This window comes from Lactuca virosa, chromosome 1, assembly GCF_052849685.1.
Source record: "Lactuca virosa cultivar CGN04683 chromosome 1, Lactuca_virosa_CGN04683_v6, whole genome shotgun sequence".
NCBI classification, from domain to species: Eukaryota; Viridiplantae; Streptophyta; class Magnoliopsida; order Asterales; family Asteraceae; genus Lactuca; species Lactuca virosa.
This window is the reverse complement of record NC_136426.1, coordinates 19,264,643-19,285,324: the sequence shown is the minus strand read 5'-3', so window position 1 is coordinate 19,285,324 and position 20,682 is coordinate 19,264,643. Positions and strand designations below refer to the sequence as shown.

Genomic DNA, 20,682 nt, shown 5'->3' with positions numbered 1-20,682 from the left:
TCCGCCTTACTTCCTGTTCCTTGTTTGGTTGTGGGCTTAGGGCAAATACACCCATTTAACTGTCCATTCGATATTGGGTTATATATAATTAGTATAAACTAAGTAATTATAGAGGGAAACTATTGAGGTTATTAGTCTATCACCTCAGGAAATATAGGATTTTCTGGAGGAACCAGTGAACTTATCCAAAGAACTTAGGGTATACTTAACAGAACTAAAATACTTATGAACTCACTAGCTTAAATGCTGATCTACTCTTTCCAAATAACTTGTATTCTCAGGAATCCAGTAGACAGGTATACTCTTGGAGCTTTTGAGAAGACTACCTAGTACCGTACCGCGACTCTTGTCTTATACTGTACCTACTTTGGTGTTTGAATATGTAATGTTTAAACACTTATGTAAAACTTATACTTATTAATGCAATGGTTGTTTGTACTTTGATTACTATATTGCATGTGTTGTGATACTTACCTGAAGTCCTCCGCCCCCGAACGTTTCCGCCGTTCTGGTTTGGGGGTGTGACAATAGATAGAAACTTCATTTTTTTAATGGCTGAAACTAATTGTAATTTGTTGGCTTCAGATAAATATGGCTATTGCTGGGAACCATGGACTAGATGTGCAGTTCATTGGACTCAATTTCCTTGAGTCACTGGTATATGTTTGCATAATGTTATTGAGTACCAATTTTCTTTTATACAAAATTCTCATCCTAAAAAATAATTTTGCAGGTGTCTGAATTTTCCCCATCTACTTCTACTGCTATGAGCCTTCCTAGGGAGCTCCATGAGCAATGCCAAAAATCTCTAGAACATGATTATCTCAAGGTTTTTCATTTTGTTTGTAATCATCGTTAAACCATTTCCTATAACAACTTATTCTTAGGAGCTGTTTATTTTCTTTTCTCATTATGTCCTGTATGGTTAATGATGACTCTCTGGATAAAGTGCTGTATACACATAGTCTGTCTCTAGGCTGAATAAACCGTATGAATGAGACCAAATAACCATTTTACCCTTACATTCCAAAAGACAAATAGATATGTTTGCTTGATCTAGTAAGTCATTCTGTCCAGTTTAAGTGCTTAACCCATTAAGCCCATTAAGTAAAAGAGAAACACCCCTTAGATTTTTTTTAATGAGGTTTTCTGCTTTGAGTATATAAAGCAGGTGGATTGCATGGCATTTCACTAAAATGATGATATATCCCACCTACTTCATACAAGTGTATTAATAACAGAAGAAACTTAAATTGAAAAAGAATCTGAAAGTTGTACATAATTGGACTCAAGAAAATTTATCTTTCTGCTACTCACTTTCTCATTTCTTCTTCTTTTTCTCTGTTTATTCCACAGAATTTTTATTGTTGGGCACTAGGGGCTGCTTAAAGTGTTACTACTGAAATTACAAATTCGGATGCTTCTGTCTCAGAAGCAAGAGTTTGTACAACTGCACTCCGTTTCATGCTTCAAGTTCTTAATTGGGACTTTAATAGCAGTGGTAGAGTTGCAAAAAACAGCATAGATGTTTATTCCTTTGTTGCTAAAGAAGATAGTAACTCCACTTATATGCTAGTCCAGGTAATACTTTATTTATTTATTTTGGTTTTGTGTTACATTTGAAAGCAACATGTGCATTTTAGACAAGACTTAATTGCATACAAAATCACCTTATATTTGTTCTATCACTAGTTTAGTTGTTGAAGTTTCAAATGATTGTTCTTCATGATTATATGTTTTTACGAAATTATATTTCAACAATATTATTAACAAAGTTATATGTTTATATTAATTGAATCCATTTTGAAAAGGGCTCAGTATGCATCTACTTTGAAAAGGGCTCATTTTTATACATTTTCTTAATATAGTTGTGTATGTATAGCTGTACTTTCCATAGTCTATAACTATTGAAATAGTAGTAACTGTAAAAAAGGAATAAGAAGCACATACTATACTCTCATTTCACATATTCTGAAAAAGTAAATAATCCTATTTATCGAATTAAAACATAGGTGTACTTTTGTGTAATTCCAATTTCAGTCTATGAACTTTCAAGATCCACATAAAAAGCATTGAACTATTAAAAAACTTAGTCCTATTTAACATGTTTGTTGCATCATTCAGCTGACATTTTACCATGAGTATAACTAATATTATACATTTCTTGAAGCCTGGCATTTCTTGCAGATATATTGTTTCATTCACTTAAAGAGACAAGTGAATGAAACTAAGAAGACAAGTGTATAACTAATATTACACATGCAGTCTTTGTTTGGCAGCTTGGACAAACTTGTAGCACCCGATCGTCCATGCCACTCTTGGTAAAACAAATTTATAGTGTACTTCTTCCATTCATGTTAGTAATTTCTCATTATGATATGTTGTTTCTTATGCAATTTTATTTTTAGGAGGTATTTTACTTTATTAAATGTTTAAAGTTACAGGACATGAGTATGGGCACATCATGGAAAATTTTAGGGCAGTTGTTGGTCTTCCTCTTGGTGATCCATCAATGAAGTAGCCAACTTGCATCATGTATAACATTTTAGGCGAAGATGTAGGTATATGTTTTTTTTAATGAATAGTGTAATCATATGTATGAATATGAAATAAAGTTTGTTATTTAGTATGTGATAATCATGTATAGGGAGAAAACAACTTCTATTGATTTGTTTTATCTTTCCATGGATCGATTATTTGTATGACATTAAATTTTATGCAATGGATTGTATTTTTTGTATATGGTATTTTATTTTCTGTTATGAGACATTAAATGCAAATTTAATTTGAAAATTAGTAAATCTATAAATAATATATTTTTTTTTAAACATTTAAAATTACGATACGCAAAAATGTTTGTCATCTTCATTTACTACATGGCCTTTCTTGACAGGGGCTTCCTTGATACGCATTGCGTGTCATAAACACACGCGTCGTAAGGTTACGACACGTAAATGCGTGTCGTCTTCCTTTACGACAGGGCCTTCCTTGATACGCATTGTGTGTCATAACTGTGCGTCGTAAATGCGTGTCATAAATGCGCGTCGTAAATGCGCGTCGTAAATAGACGACGCACAAAAGCGTGTCATCTCTCGTTATGACAGGGCCTTCCTTGACACGCATTTCCGCATCGTCTGAGCGTTTTACAACACGCATTGCGCGTCGTAAAAGGCTGTTTTTCTAGTAGTGTTGTCAATCTCGTATAGATCTATACATAACGGTCTCGCTCTCCCTTCAGGAGACTTTGGTTGTAATGCAGGACTTAAGGTGTACTTTAGGTAAAGTACGTGAAGAGAGTGTGTCTCACAAACTATACCAATGGTTTACGTGTAATGTAGTGAAATCGTTTTTGTATGTAGAAGTATTTCCCTTTTTATAGTAGTTTATAGAGCGACATAATTATAGTTCAAAATAATTATTTTTAATAAGCCCGAAAACTGATAACTAGTTTAAATGAACCACAACTATACCCATTATAGTTTAGCTGAAAAAAGTTGTAGAGTCAGAGAAAAGTAAACCCATTTATTCATTTTACTATACAAAATAATAGGTCTAGAAAGTTCATAACTTGGTTACTCCCAAAAGAACATTGTCTTAGAATAGTTATAAAAACTCATTCTTGATAGAAAATTTCTCTTATCATAAAAGTCATAATTTTTCCATTTGTTCATGTAATATATTTAAACTTGTTTTTGTATAGTTATATACCATAACTAACCCATATTATACATGAAAGCTTGGAAATAACTAGTAAAATCACATAGCATGCACATAAACTTATACACAACATATAGATGAACACATATAACAACATTTTGTTATAACATAGTTTGGCTTGTATTCCCCCCCCCCCCCCCAAAAAAAAAAAACATGAAAAATCTCGAAAAAAGGTGGGGTATGAACTCACATTGAGTGGTTCTGTTGGTTGATTTGAAGAGGTGTTGAGAAGTTTATCAAACCTAAATACTTGAATGGAGTTGATGAACTTCCTTGAGAATAATGTTATCCAAACCTAAGAAAAATGATTGGAGAAATAAGCCTCTTTAATGCTTGGAACTTGACCTCTTGAGAGCAATGGAGTTTTCACAGTAAGTGGAATGGAATTGTTGTATGTGAGGGAGTGGTTTTCGTCCATAATAAAAGAATGGAGATGATAAGATGTGTGCTTGGTTAACTAAGGGTTAAGGAATTGTTATTTGGTGGTTAATATGTGAGTTACTGTGATTGTATTGGAAATGGTTGAGAAATCAAATCCTAAAGTCAACTTTTTTTGTCTTATGCTCATCTATGACCGCAAACACCTTTAAAAACCCTAGTATGACCGTAATCATACATGATTTCGGTCCTAGGCTTGATTCTACTAATTAATTTTGTTCCTAGGCCTTTTCCCATGGTGTTTTTGGCCTTAGTGGATCTTTAGGGTGTGTTTTCGGCCTTAGTGGGGTTACATGGAGTTGATTTTGGTTTTTAATACATCCTAGACATTGATTTCAGTCTTGAGTAATATAGATCAGAAGGGTGATGGCCTTAAAACTCAAGAATTTAAGGTCCTTGCATAAATATATGTTGTTATGTTAAAATTATTTGATTCTTGTTTGATTTGCATGAACTTTCCAAGGCTTAATTCAACATGAATTTCCAAGTGTATATTATCTTTAATCATACAAATGGTATCCTCTTGGCTTTCAAATAATATTATTGCATCAAGTTACATAGATATACATTGTGGATCAGTGTTGTAAAACTCGCCGAGTTGGCCGATTACTCCTCCGAGTACTCTCTACTCGGCCCCTTACCGAGGCGAGTTACAGAATCCCGAGTACTCCCCAATCAGCCCCTTTACTGAACTGAGTAGTGTTGTCAAACATGGTCAACTTGGTGATTAATATGTATAATATACTTAATGATTTATTATTTAACACACACATGTGATTATTACTACATATATATCTTAAATTTTCAGTAATTATTCACGAAGTGAGACCATTATGTGTTTTTTTTAGCTTTTGTGTATTCACATGTATCTAATTTTGTTATATATTTCAATCAATTTATGATTTTAACTTATGATTTTCACATATCTAATTTCCCTAAAAATATTTCTACATGAATTACCGAATCCGAGTACTCCCCGAGTACTCTCGGGTACTCGCTACTCGGTAGTCGGCCGAACAGGTACCGAGTAACAAGTTCTGCAACCTTGTTGTGGATACACTTATACACAAGACCCCTTAGACTTGGTTTGACCCAAAATTTTCTAGTTGTCACACTTATCAAGAGTCACCCAGGCTCAACTCCGCCTCGGACCCCAAGGGTTCTCAGCCTAGAACATAGAATATGTAACATTCTGTTTATTAAATAAATAAATAGATAAAATTAATAAATGAATAGTAGCCCTAAATTCAGAATAATCTAGCAAGGCGTTGGTTTCGGGGGTTAAATGATATAATTTGGACTTTGGGGGTTAAGAGTGTAATTTACGGACTAGTTTGTAAAGAATTTTGAAGGTTGAGGGCTGTTTGGTAAATTATGGATTGAATTTGAAAAGGATTTCAGAAGTTAGGGTATGATAGGTAATTTTTGGACTTATTAGAAAGGATTTTTGGAGGCAGGGGTTAAAGGGTAAATTCTGGACTTAAGTTGAAAGAAAAAGGGAAAGGAGGGGCTGAAAGTGTTAATATAGAGTAATGTTTGGAATTGGACGGGACTTATAACTCGTCACCCATGCGTCCCACAGCCCTAACCCTAATCATAAACAACAGCAGCCACCTTATATCCCCTAACCACCGGCCGTCGCCACCATCCAGTTAGCTCATTTTTTCGACCAGCTAGCGGCCACTAAGCGACCAGCGTACTTCCACCATTCTTCTTCTTCTCCTTCTTCAGCCACCGCCATGTGAAGCCCTCATCCGCCACCTGCTACTTCGCCGATTGGACGTCGACCGCCACAGCCCTGGTGCCAGTGACGTCTCGAGCAGTCGAATGATTCGCCAAACCATTTTTCCTTCTCGTGTTGCGGTTCCGTCGACCATCGTTCTCTGATGACGCATCGCCGACATTGGGTGCGATCATTACAGCACACCGCCAACGCCTCCTAGGTGGTAGGAAGCCAGGTCGCATCATGCGCATATGTGTGTGTTTTGGTGTGGGATTGTTCATGTTGAGTTAGTGCATGGATTTTTGGTAAAAATCGCCACCACCACCGGTGTGAGGTGGTGGTTGCCGCCGTGAGCCGCCGCCGACCACCACCGCTCAAGGTAGCAATGGGTGGTGTCCGGCCTAATAAACCCTAATTTACCTAAAAACCTATTTTGGAACCTCGTTGGCATGTAATTGGGTTGGAAGCCCTAATTAGGGTTTAGAAAACCCTAATATCATGAAACCCTAATTTTGGAATTTATCGGGACCCGCACTGAAACTATTTGCTAGATTTAGAATATTAATGGATGATCCTTTGCAATTGACTTAATGCAATATTATGTGGAAACCCTAATTCTGTTCGGGCTTCAAGTCGGGCTTTCTGTTGGGATTTGGTGATTGGGCTGTTGATGGGCCATCCAAAAACAAGTATATGGACTAGAGTATTATGATGGGCTTTAGGGTAAGGCCCATGTGAGGGGGTTGGGCCCAATTTGGAAGATTGGTCCATAGTTGGGCCTTCGTTTATATGTTTGTATGTTTTCGGATTTCGGTCCGATGTCGGGCGGGGCCCGATGAATGTTTATATGTTTATGTTATGTGATTATTTATGTGTACTTGTTGATATGTTTATATGTATACCAAGCTTTGCTTGATGTCGGGCGGGGCCCGATGCCGGACTTCGGTCCGATGTCGGGCGGGGCCCGATGCCGGACGTTGTCTGATGCGGGCGGGGCCCGATGTAGCGTGCAAGGCCCATGATATGTTATTATATGATTATGTGATTATGTGTATGGTATGTGGTAGTTTGGGGAGACTCACTAAGCTTCGTGCTTACAGTTTTCAGTTTTAGTTTCAGGTACTTCCGGTAGCAAGGGGAAGAGCTCGGGATGACTACATTGCACACACCACGATGTTTTAGCCCGGGATGTAACTTTGATATACATTGACATATGTTTTGATATCGATATATTGATTTTGATGTTTTGAGATATTATGGTTCCTGTTTTGATAAATGATTTTTAGTAACTATGGTTTATTCAATGATTTAAAAATGAAATTTTTGGTCATGTAGTTTGGGGTGTTTCAAGTTGGTATCAGAGTCTTGGTTTGAGGGATTCGGGCACACTTTTGGGTGTGTCTGAACTCAAACTGAGGACTTGGTATACAAATTTTCAATAGAAAACCATTTTTATAAAAAGGACTTTGGAAAGAGAAAAGGGTGTGGTGCATGCAATCAGCCGAGCTCAAGTAAGTTCTCCCAAATTACCCATACATGTTTGTTATGATATGATATGATATTAAAACTGCATGCTAGATTAGGGATGAGGATCTAGGAAGGATGCCTTGTATGCCTGTTATATGTGTATGAGAACTGGATGCTAGATTAGGGCTAAGGATCTAGGAAGGATGCCTTGTATTCCTACTGTATGAGCTTATTGAACTGCATGCTAGTACTGTTTAGTCAGTGATATGATGACCTGATTAGGATATGCTTGGTTTTGTTTACTCGATGCCCGAATGTTGCTTGCTTTGTGCTTTTAGGAGTTCTAGTTATCTTTAACTAACTAGTAAACGAATATGTTAAGTTACATATTACGAGGACTAAATAATTTCAGAAAGTTAGGTTTAGCCTTATTTCGCAGCTCTCGTTTGAGTCTAACCGTTGTAGGGAGAGACCTCTCATTCGAAGAATTATCTGGTCTTAGTAATATGTAATGGTATTCACGAGCTAGTTAGGGAAAGGTAGCAGGGACTTCTTACACAGCTGATGGCGGAGAGTGGGACGGAGGTTACCCTAGGGCAAGCCTAGGACGAGATTAGCGAGAAGAGCAGCAGTAGTAGTGAAAGGGACTTGGTGGATTTAATGCAATTCTTGAGGAAAGTACAGATAAATGTGGAAGGTAGTATGGGCCCGTACTAGGTACTCGAATCAAGGAAGGCTGATATGAACCCAGGGAACTTGTAGTGCGTGAGATTCCTCGAGTTATGATGAATATTCTGATGATTGTTATGGTATATTTCCGAGTATGGTGACACTACGTGGTAGACCAGATGGTAGTTCTGGTGCCGGCAATAGATCAGGCTCGATCTCTGGAGCCGGGCAACTTGATGATCAGATGAAAGAGTTTATTTCAGCTGAGATTACACGCAGTATCATTGAACAGACTCCTGTGATCTTTGGTACGGTCAAGAAGGGCATCTTGGAGATCCTTGATGAGAGGCGGAGTGCATTCCGCACTGAGATGTCATCTATGATAGGGGCACGCACGATGACATTCAGGAAGTTCCGAGCTTGTGGAGCTCCAGACTATCATGGGGCTTGGGACCCCATTGCTAGCAGCAGGTGGTTGGCTGATGTCGCCAACGCCTTTTGCACCAGCCATTTTCCCGAGGGGGACAAGGTCCGACTTGCTTCCTACCTTCTGAGCGAAAGGGCGCATGATTGGTGGGAGAAGGTTGTACATGCCATTGGAGATGATGCCGCTCTTGATGCGATGACGTGGAGTGATTTCTCGGCCAGGTTCAGGTCCGAGATCGCACCTGTGATTAAGGTGCAACAGCTTGCGAGGGAGTTCCAAGATCTCCAGCAGACTACTGAGACTGTGCAGAGATCACTGTTAAGTTTCGGGAGAGGGCTTATTTGGTACCGCAGTATGCCGCAGATGAGGAAATGAAGAAGGTAAGGTATCATGACATATTGCGGAATGATATCAGGGAGATCGTGAGTATCTCAGGGTGCTAAACTCGGAATGATATGATTTCTAGAGCCCGAGAACGAGATATTGATTTGGAGCACATTGAGAAGAGGCGGTCAGATCAGGTGCATATTTTGGAGGGTCCCGGGAAGAGACCCAAGACTTCTGATCAGCTGATGAGAGGCCAGTATGGCCGAAGTCAGTGTAGCACATGTGGGAAACTACACGATGGAGTTTTTCGTTCCAAGGGTTTGAGTAAGTGTATCTATGGGTTTATTCTCTGTCTGTGTTTGAATTATATTTTCAAGAGATGTCATATGCCAATTGCATACCGTGAATTATTAGTGGTTAGTAAAAGGTTGTTTCCCTTTTTCGGGATGGAAGTGTTCAGTGTTAGCTTGGTTGCGATCGAGATAAGTTCAAGGGCATTATGCGAAAGGTCTGCGGTCAGGGTTCAGCAGGGTGGTTATCCACCCTCGACAGGTTTCGGTGGGTTCAGTTATTGTGCTTAGATTGACTCATGGGGTCGCCAAGGGAAGTGGTCTATTACTAAAGGTTTGCTTTGAGCATCGGTAATTGGACTCCAAGATTTGAGTACGGTATAATTTCACGGCATCTGGAGTTATCCGTATTGCTGGGATTTGAAAAGCGCTCATCTAGTCTTCAATAATTGTGCGGTCTTTGGAATGGACTAGTAATGGATCACTAGCAAGGTTAAACATTGGTTGTCAGCGTGTCAATTGTGAAGGAAAGAAGGGAATGGGAATCCTTTAATTCTCGTGTGTTTTGAGGCTTTAGTCGAATCAAAGTAGAGGAGAATCGTCCAGGGATTCAGAAGCAGGAGCAGCTTTGAAACTGGGATAAGTTTCGCATCCTTGTCAGGAAGGAAGACAGCCCAAGCGGTGTATGGATTGAGGATAGTGTGAGTTGGAAGTTCGGAAAACTTGCCAATAATGAGATCGCGTTCTCGGAATGTTTGATAGCAGGCTTTAGGGAATCAAGATGGGGATTCCAGTCACGACATGAGTTCAGTTTGGGATGTTAGATCGTGTGTGTGCTCGACGTTGGATGTGTTCGGATTAGTAATCAGTGATTGAGACAGTGTGGAGAGTGTTGTAAGACTGCGGGATAGCCGTAGCATTCACCAGCAGCGAGACAACATGGAAAGTGTTGTAAGACTACAAGATAGCTGTAGCATTCACTAGCGGTCATATAGTGTGGGAAGTGTTGTAAGACTGCGGGATAGCCGTAACATTCACTAGCGGCCAGATAGTGTGGGAAGTGATGTAAGACTGTGGGATAGCCGTAACATTAACTAGCGGCCAGATAATGTGGGAAGTGTTGTAAGACTGCGGGATAGCCGTGGCATTCACTAGCAGCCAGATAATGTGGGAAGTGTTGTAAGACTGCGGGATAGCCATAACATTCTTCATGTGGTCAGATAGTGTGAGAAAGTATTGTTAGACTACGGAATCAGCTGTAAGCATTCACAGGTTCATTCAGATAAGTTAGGCTCGGGTGGGTCAGTTCGTAGGATCATGGAAAAGGCCATAGCATGCTGTTCTGGACAGTTCCAGTGTTCCGGGCAATATCCGGTTGAAATATACCGAAGGGGAGGCCAGCACCCAGATATGCTCGGCAGTATCCGATTGAAATAGACCGAAGGGGAGGCTAATACCCAGATATGCTTGGCAGTATTAATGTTTTAGGATTTCAGGTATGGATGGGTAACTGATTGCTTGGGTAATGCTAAGTCACTCACAGCGGGATTGAATAATCTCAGAGTAATTGATTTGACCCTGTTGCGCAACTCTGGTTTGAGTCTAACCGTGCAGGGATAGATCTTCTACTCGAAGGATTATCTGAGCCTTCTGTCAAGTATAAGTGTTATGCATGTACATTTGGTCTGTGATGCTGTTTTCTAGTGGGAACCTCAAATTATCAGGAGTTGAGCAGTTAGTTGGGAGAGAAGTAGACTCGGTTCAACAATAATGATTCAATATGGGCGGTCTGTCAGGGAGTCAGACCATCTCGAGACTTCAAATTTCAGATTGAGTAAATGTGATTACGTAATTCGTTCATCTTCGGGTTGTAGAGCCCTGCAAAGGTTCGTACCGGTTACCTTAGGAAGGCTAGGGTATGCTCGGGATTGTGGCCATGACGCTCAAGTTGTTTGGCGTGACAGGAATGGTAAGGAACGATTTCGAGGACGAAATCTAATTTAAGTGGGGAGAATTGTAACATTCCGTTTATTAAATAAATAAATAGATAAAATTAATAAATGAATAGTAGCCCTAAATTAAGAATAATTTTGCAAGGCGTTGGTTTTGGGGGTTAAATGATATAATTTGGACTTTGGGGGTTATGAGTGTAATTTCCGGACTAGTTTGTAAATAATTTCAAAGGTTGAGGGTTGTTTGGTAAATTATGGATTTAACTTGAAAAGGATTTCAGAAGTCGGGGTATGATTGGTAGTTTTTGGACTTATTATGAAAGGATTTTTGGAGGCAGGGGCTAAAGGGTAAATTATGGACTTAAGTTGAAAGAAAAAGGGAAATGAGGGGCTGAAAGTGTTAATATGGAGTAATGTTTGGAATTGGACGGGACTTATAACCCGTCACCCATGCGTCCCATAACCCTAACCTTAATCATAAACAACAGCCGCCACCTTATATCCCCTAACCACCGGCCGCCGCCACCATCCAGTTAGCTCATTTTTCCGAACAGCTAGCGGTCACCAAGCGACCACCGTACTTCCACCAATCTTCTTCTACTCCTTCTTCAGCTGCCACCATGTGAAACCCTCATCTGCCACCTGCTAATTCGTTGATTGGACGTCGACCGCCACAGCCCCGCTGCCAGTGACGTCCCGAGCAGCCGGGTGATTCGCCAAGCCGTTTTTCCTTTGTGTGTTGCTGTTCCGTCGACCATCATTCTCAGCTGATGCATCGCCAACGTTGGGTGCGATCATTCCAGCAAACCGTAGCTCTCGTTGCCAGCGACGACGAGGACTGCGAGCGGTCGGACGTCTTTCACTGCTGCTGCTGTCGTTCGCTTCACCCCTTATTCTCCATTACTTCGGTGTTACACCACAGCCACGACCGCCGGCGCCATATGAATCGTTCCTGCTGCTCTGGTCAACACCCACCACCCCGAGGGAAGTTTCAGTGTGCATTCCAGCTTTTGTGTCGAAAGTATGTGTATATTCTGATGTTGTTGTTCGTTGTGTAGGTGTATCTCGACAGGAAAATCAAGAAAAGCCATCACCACCGCCGTGAGGCGGTGGCTGCCGCCTCCTGCCACCGCCAACCACCGTGTTAGGTGGTTGTGCGCTGATGACACGACCCTCAGAGTGGGCCAGGAATAAGGAAGCCCCCGACGAGGAGTCCCCTGCAGGGCCCAGCCAGGTCCGACTCGACCACTCCAACCGCTAGGCGCCCCCAACTATCGGGCGCCCTAGCAAGACGACCGCGCAGAAGGTTCGCCCTCGCCAAAGGTCGTCCTCTACTACAGTCCAAAGATAACGGCTCCAGGCGACAAGGATCGCATCCAGAGCATTATCGCCTGGACCAATCGATGGGCCTGACACAACGAGGAACACGACTCACCAATATGGACGGCGGATCTTGTCGGGATCGCAGTCCCTGTCCCTCGTACGGATCGAAGAAGATCCTCAGTATAAAAGGACCATCGCCCCGCCTTGATGGGTAAGCTATCTCTCCCAATTCTCAAACCCTTACTCCCAAATACTCTACTGACTTGACCGTCAGAGCGTTTTTTCCGGGACCTCTTCCCAGAGAGCGGATGACGGTTTTCTCTCTTTGTGACTTCTCAGGTTTCCCCCAGACGATCATCGTTAACGCCTCCTAGGTGGTCGGAAGCCAGGTCGCATCATTCGGCGCCGTCCGTTTGTGTGACAATAGATACGCAAACCCCCTTTTTCTTCATTTCTCACCTTTAGCCCAACCACAAATGGTGGATGAGGCCACCGACGAACCATCGGAAACGCCGCATAGCCCGATACGACCAATGGTCTCCCTAGAGACGGCCAATACCCCGATAACACCACCGCCTCAGATGACCAGCGTGGTTTCTGAAGTAACATTATCCGATGGCCCACCACCTTCTCTTGCAACAGATATGCCTTCCGTCACAACCCACATACCAACATCCACACTGAACAATGTAACCCCGCCGTTGTTCCCCAACGACGGCAGACCTAACCTGCCCATTTCACCTCCCATACCGCTGGTTTTTCCCAACGCCAGTGGATTAAACAACGCCGGTTACAGTTTATTACCACCACCCTTACACATCCCAAACGAGCAACGACAAATAGTACCCATAACACCACCGTCAATAGGGATGCCTTCGTTAACAGCACCGACGAATAACGCCGCTAACGGCCGAATTGTCATTTTCCAAGCGCAAAACCACCCACCGCTAGTGACAGGAGCCATGCCGGCACCCCCATTCACGCCCTACCAGCAAAACCCCGTGGCCCACACACTTTCCACCCCGTTCCAGCCACAAAACTTCTATGGCCTGACACCACCAGACCTCACAACCTACAATAACATCCTGGTACAACCATTCCTGGCAATACAACAACCAGGATACCATTTTGCCCAACGAACACCAAACCAAGACTGCCTTTCACGCAACGTCACATCGCCATTCATGAAGGAGTTACTAGAATATGAGATCCCCAACACCGCTAAAATTCCTCACCTCAAAACATACGATGGCACCACAGACCCGAACAGCCACATCGACACGTACGAATGGACGATGACGTCCCTCAAGCTAGACGAATGTTTTTGGTGCACATATTTCCCCACCACTCTAGATGGCAACGTAGGGATGTGGTTCAAAACACTACGCCCTGGTAGCATCTACAACTTCAGCCAGCTGAAATACCTATTTTTAACCAACTTCATCCAACTCCAGAAGTACAAAGGAGATTGTCACTCCATCATCGGGTGCAAGCAAAGGGAGGGGAGACAGTCAAGGACTACTTCACCAGGTTCACCAAGGCAACACTAGACGTCCCAGGGCATGATGAAGGATTGATCACAGGGGTATTTACCTGGGGATTACTACAAGGTTCGCTGTCCCAAAAACTTATGGGTAAACAGCCCTAGACGAGAGCAGAACTAAAAGAGCGAGTGGAACGTTTCCTGCGCCAAGAAGAAGGTGAAGCGTCAAAGCAAGCATACCTCAACGCCATGTCCTCCTCAGCCAGAAAGCGTCACCACCAATCAACCTCTAACCATGACCCCCGGGGGGTAGGTTCTTAGGACGAGACAGACGACCGCATCGACGGTTCAGGCCTTTCACAAGGGACGATAGACGAGGAAGACGAGCAGAAGTTTATACTGTCGCCGAAAAACCAGCAACAAAGGGTACTAAGATGCAATATTATGAATACCACAAGAGTAGAACGCACGACACGGTCAATTGCTCGGTTCTAAAACGAGAGATGGAAGAAAAGCAACTGAAAGGAAACGTGATAGAAATCGCCAAAAGTCTGCGAGCTAAGTTTGACGCAGAAAATCCCAAAGACAACACAGGTGGGGCAGACTACCGACAAGAGATCATCATGATCCACCACAAGCGGGGGAGAGCGGAATGCACAACCATCGTACGAAGCATCACGGAAACCATGCAAGGGCTGACTTTCTCCACGACCGACCCAAGCCCAGCTGGATGGAAAAGGGATAACCCCCTCGTCATCCAGGGATCCATTCGGGATATCATGATCCACCGGGTGTACGTCGACACTGGGAGTTCCGTAGATATCATCTACGAGCATTGCTTCCGGCTGCTTCCGGAAGCATGGAAGGAAGGGCTGAGACCAGCCGTAAGCCAACTCACAGTATTCGTAGGACACAACCTTAGGCCCTTAGGTACAATCCACTTACCATTCACACTCACTAGTCAAGACAAGACCAAGCGACAGACCGCCCTTGTGGATTTCGTGGTCATAAGACACCCGTCCTACATAATATCATACTAGGACGAACCGCTCTGCTAAAATTTGGAGCAATTTCATCGACGATTACAGAATAGTAAAGTTTAGCACGAGTCAAGGCCCAGGGACAATCATAGCCACTCCCCCTAAGGAACTCAAATGGTATGAGATCATGCAACCAAAGGATATTTCAACCGAAGCCAAGAGGCCAAAGCCGGATTCATCAGGTGGAGGGGAGGTAATCAACAGGGAGTAACCAAGCCAACAAATAAGCGTTGGAAGCACCCTCCCCACGACAGTGAGGCAAGCACTGATCCAACTACTGCAAAAATACAAACACGTATTCGCCTGGACGCCCACAGACATGATGGGGGTCAATCGAGGAATTATAGAACACAAGCTAATGATAAAGCCAGGGGCCAAAGAAGTAAAACAAAAGAAGCAATTCCAGGGAGGAGATCGCAACAAGGCATTGTGGGGGTCGATCGAGGAATTATAGAACACAAGCTAATGATAAAGCCAGGGGCCAAAGAAGTAAAATAAAAGAAGCGGGTCTAGGGAGGAGATCGCAACAAGGCGATCAATGTGGAGGTGGCTAAGCTAACTAGCGCTGGGATCCTTAGGGAAGCGATCTTCCCAACATGGATCGCCAACCCGGTAACGGTAAGGAAACACGATGGTAGCTGGCGCATGTGTATCGACTACTCGGACCTTAACAAGGCGTGTCCCAAAGACTGCTACCCATTGCCGGAAATAGACCAAAAGGTGGAGTCTCTGCAAGGGTTCCAATGGAAATGTTTCTTGGATGCGTACAAGGGATATCACCAAATCCTAAGGAGTAGGGGCGACGAAGAGAAGACTGCCTTCTACACAAACAATGGCATGTTCTTCTATAAAAAGATGCCATTCGAATTGAAGAACGCCGGTGCAACCTACCAGCGATTGGTCAACTCCCTGTTCGCCAATCAAATCGGCAGAAACATCGAAGTTTATGTCGATGACATGGTCATCAAAAGTCCGGACGAACAGAGACTATTGCGCGACGTGGAGGAAACACTGCGAACTTTGGAGAAAGCTAAGATGAAACTGAACCCCGCAAAGTGTACCTTTGGGGTAGAAGAGGGGTAATTCATGGGATACTATGTGATGAAGGAAGGAATCCAGCCAAGCCCGATCAAGATCGATGAGCTTAAAGACACACCCTCGCCAAGCACACTAAGGGACGCCCAAGGATTGAATGGAAAACTAACAACGCTCAATCGTTTTATCTCTAAGTCAGCCGAAAAGGCCATGCCTCTATTTCACACACTCAAGGGATGCATCGAGAAGAACAACTTCCGATGGACGCCAGAGGCTGAATCCGCGCTACAGAAAATAAAAAAGGAACTGCACACGCTCCCTACGCTAGCCAGCTCGGTACCAAGCGAGACGCTGCAGGTCTAATTATCCGCATCAAAGGACGCTATTTCGTCAGTCCTAGTAGTCGAAAGGCAAGGAAGACAACTCCCGGTCTACTTCATGAGACGAGCCCTACAAGGGCCAGAGATTAACTACTTGGTTATCGAGAAGCTAGTGTTCGCCTTAATCTACACGGCCCGACGGCTTCGCCGGTACTTCCAGGCTCACCAGATAGAGGTGCCGACCGGTTGCCCAATCAAGCAGGTACTCTTAAAACCAGAGACGTTCAGACGTCTCGCAAAATGGGCCATAGTACTGGGAGAGCACGAAATCAGCTATCACCCCAGGGTGAGCATCAAAGGACAAGCACCGGCAGACTTCCTATTGGAAATCTCGGGGGAACTCCAGCAGGAAATGACGGATACCACCCAGTGAAGGAACCCCGGAGAGGAGGTCGATCATCAATGGACCCTCTACATGGAAGGAGCTTCCAGTAAAGAGGGCTCAGGAGCGGGTTTGATCCTAACCAGCCCCACGGGCGAAGAAATCATGTATGCCCTACGCTTCGACTTCCACACCTCCAACAATGAAGTCGAATACGAAGCCCTGCTAGCTGGCCTAAGGTTGGAAGTAAAAATAGGGGCAGAAAGGATAGTAGCCCTAACCGATTCACGCCTGGAATCCAACCAGTTCACTGGAGAATTTGAAGCGAATGATAGAAGAATGGAGAAGTATGTCAAAGCAGTCCAACGAATCACGAGTCCACTTAAGAGTTTCACCATAAAGCAGATTCCGAGAGGAAGCAACAGACGGGCAGATGCCCTAAGCAAGCTTGCATCAACATGTTTTGGCCATCTCTCTAAGGAGGTCATGGTAGAAGTACTAAAGGAAAGGAGCATCGACGAACGCCAAGTTGACTCTCTATCCACGACACGACCCACCTGGATGACACCAATCATAGACTATTTACAGCATGGAATACTTCCTGACGACCACAGAGAGGCACGAAAAACAAGAATACGGGCCCCCCAGTACGTAATCCTGGGAGGAGCGTTATATAGAAGAGGCTACACAGCTCTGTGGCTCAAATGCATAGACAACGAGTCAGGAAAGAAAGCCCTCCAAGAATCCCACGAGGGGGAAAGGTAACACGAGTCAGCTGGAGCCCATGAGGGGGAAAGGCACTTACAAGCAAGATGCTATGAATGGGACTCTATTGGCCAGACATACACCAGGACGCTACCAAACTGACACGAGCATGCGTAGAGTGCCAGACTTTTTCACCAGTACAAGGCGTACCCTCAACCAAGTTGACGAGTATAGTTAGCCCATGGCCCTTTTACCAATGGGGGATCGACATCGTCGGTCCCTTTCCAGAAGCACCAGGAAAAGTGAAGTTCATGGTCGTGGCGGTCGATTACTTCACGATATGGATAGAAGCCGAGCCGTTGACATCTATCACTGGAAAACAAATGATCAAGTTCATGTGGAAAACATCATAACAAGGTTCGAAACACCGAAAGTCCTGATCAGTGACAACGGGCTGCAATTCGCCGAGAACCCCTTTAGAAACTGGTGTGCATAGAGAGGAATAGAGGAAAGATTCACGTCGGTAGCACACACCCAAGCCAATGGACAGAAAGAGATGTCGAATAGGACGCTGGTGCAAGGAATCAAAAATCGCATCGGCAAGGCAAATGGTAACTGGGTAGACGAATTACCGGAAGTCCTCTGGTCGTATCGAACCACGCCGCGAACCAACACGAAGGAAACACCGTTCAGCCTGGCCTACGGAGCCGAAGCGATGATGCCAGTGGAGATGATGATTGGGTCGATACGAACTGAGCACTATCAAGAGCAAACAAACGACAAAAACCTGAAGGAGAAGTTGGGCCTTTTGGAGGAGCGACGGGAACGCTTAAGCATACGCCAAGCTGCATAAAAAAAATAGTGGAGGGGTACTATAATCAGCGGGTCAAAGACAAGGCTTTCCGTGTCGGGGACTACGTCCTACGGAAAAACGAGGCCAGTCAAGCGCAGCCCCGCGGAAAACTAAGCCAGACGTGGGAAGGGTCGTACAAGGTGGTAGAAGCACATCGCAACGGGTCATATTCTTTAGAGACACCTGAGGGAAAACAAATCCCGAGAACGTGGAATGCAAGGAATCTAAGGAAGTTTCATTTCTGAGTGAATCCACAAACCCCTACACAGAAGGGAGGACAGTCCTAGTAAAACATCCCTCGGCTGGATTGATCACCCGGACCGACAAACGAACGCTCAGTGTAGTCTAATAGGGAACTTTAGTGCACTAAAAACTAGCATGTATCGGGATTACATAATGGCAATAAAAATGCACTAGTTTTTATATATTACGCACCATGGGCATGTATGATGAAGTAAAAATAAAACACAGAGGATACTTAGTGAATCCACACACGCATACGCACATACTCTCACATAAAAAAAGCAACAAAACGACAAGTTTTAGAATAAAGTCGTAGCAAGCAACAAAATCTATACAGGAGGCTTAGCATGCCCACAATTGAAAGAAAAAAAAAATGCATCCAAGGGTAAAAAAAACACACCCAATTCATATAAAATAAAAAAAGAGCAATACAGTGCAGAGTAGCGCCAAAGCAAACAAAAGCAAACGCAACTATTGTCAATCAGTACCTACGCAAAATACCACAAAAGGCCTTCAAGGCCACAAGTCATTGGAAAACAAAGAAAACGGAAACACGATGAACAAAGCTTCATCAAATTTCTCACACCCGGAAGGGTAGCTCTAAACAACCTCAAAAACCACCGGGACCGCTATCACCATCTCCAGCAACACTAACAGCTGGCCCACCACCACCATCATCCACACCAGTACCATCCCCTCCAGCCGGAATAGCCACCGCACCCACCACAACATCCTCAGCCTCGTCAAACACACATAGCGCCCTTACCCCATTTACATCAAGCTGACCTAATCCAAGCAGACCCACAAAATCCATAGTCGCAAAAGCCAGCAGGGCATCATCCAGAGCTGAAGAATGGCTTGAGCAAGATTCACTAGCAGACGGATCATACGTCTTAGCGTCAACCTGTGCCTTCAAACGTGCTCGGCCCGATTCCTCACCTGCAACAAACGTAGCATGGTGAATGCGGCTGATACCCCTAGCAAATTCAGGATGCTCTATGAGTTTATCCATTACACGCACAAGCCCAACCTGAAGTAGTAATTCACGGTCTGTATTCAAGATCTCCAACTCACGATCACGGTCAGCAAGATCACGCTCTAGGCTCTCATTCTAGATCATCAAACCCTCATTTGTCTGCGTCAGCAATTCAACACGAGCCTCCAAAGCGCTCCGACCATCCTCCAACACCAGCTTCTCCGATACCAGTGACTTATTTTGTTGATCCGATAGACGAGTAGTAGCTCCAAGCTCCTCCACCTGCCCCTTCCAGACTGCCTCGCTCGCCACCAGAGCAGAGTGTGCACGCTCCAAATCATCAAACCGCTACACACGACGGGATCCAGCAGCAAGGTAAGTCATGGCCTGTACGGCAGCATAAGCCAGATTGTGGGCAAGGGAAGCGTTGTTCATTGCATCCATATCGTCAATAGTGGAAGGAGGAAGGGCATGACGGGTAAACTCCAAAGCAGCGGAGCGAACAGACAAACGAGCGTCTTCCCGAAGATTCCAGCCGGGAACAAAGTGTTGGGTTTTAGTATACTACAACATCCTATGGTGCACATATAACCCTAAATACCTTGGATCTATGTTTTCTCTATTATACATGCAAATATGAAGTTTCCAAGATATTACCCTATACTAGCATACAAATATCATATACTTGGGTAATAAAATAGATAGAATACATACCTTTTTTGATGTAACTTGTCTTCATGAAGCTTGAGTGCCTAGTGCCCCAAATGTGACACCTCAAATGGTTCACACAACACCATGAACACTTGGAATAACCTTGAGAATAAGGATACTTTGGTTCTCTCTAGTGAAATCGGCCTTGCCCTTTTGTGTACACACACTAGTCTCATTTCACCAACCAAGGACATCTTTATATAGTGTGGAGATTAGGGTTAAACCCTAATACCCATGACCTTTCATTTCATATGATCCATGGGTTAAACACTCCATGGACTATCCATGAAAGCTTAGCCCAACCTAAATGAACTTGGCCCATCACACACATATATCTTAGAGTCCATATTTAATTAGTTCATTTCGATCACTTAATTAATTATAAATTAATTCTTGATCAATACTAATTAAATAATATGATTATATATTAATATATTAGAACTTATAATATATTAATATAAATCACTAGTATCCTTTTTCCTCATCTTGTCTATCCAATTGTCCCGATGCCATGCAACCCAAATGGACCATGCCGGGTCGGGTCAAGTCTTACCAATTATAGTTATGGACTTAGACATTAATCCAACAGTCTCCCACTTGG

The 20,682-nt window shown here is 43.5% G+C and overlaps 1 protein-coding gene across 1 annotated transcript; it reads left to right on the top strand.

The window, feature by feature from the left end:
- The first annotated feature begins 16,686 nt into the window (after positions 1–16,686).
- On the top strand, positions 16,687–17,358 carry LOC145111822 (uncharacterized). Its single transcript, XM_079048070.1, has one exon. It carries the CDS (start codon positions 16,687–16,689, stop codon positions 17,356–17,358), a length of 672 nt encoding a protein of 223 aa, XP_078904196.1.
- Positions 17,359–20,682: the final 3,324 nt, after the last annotated feature.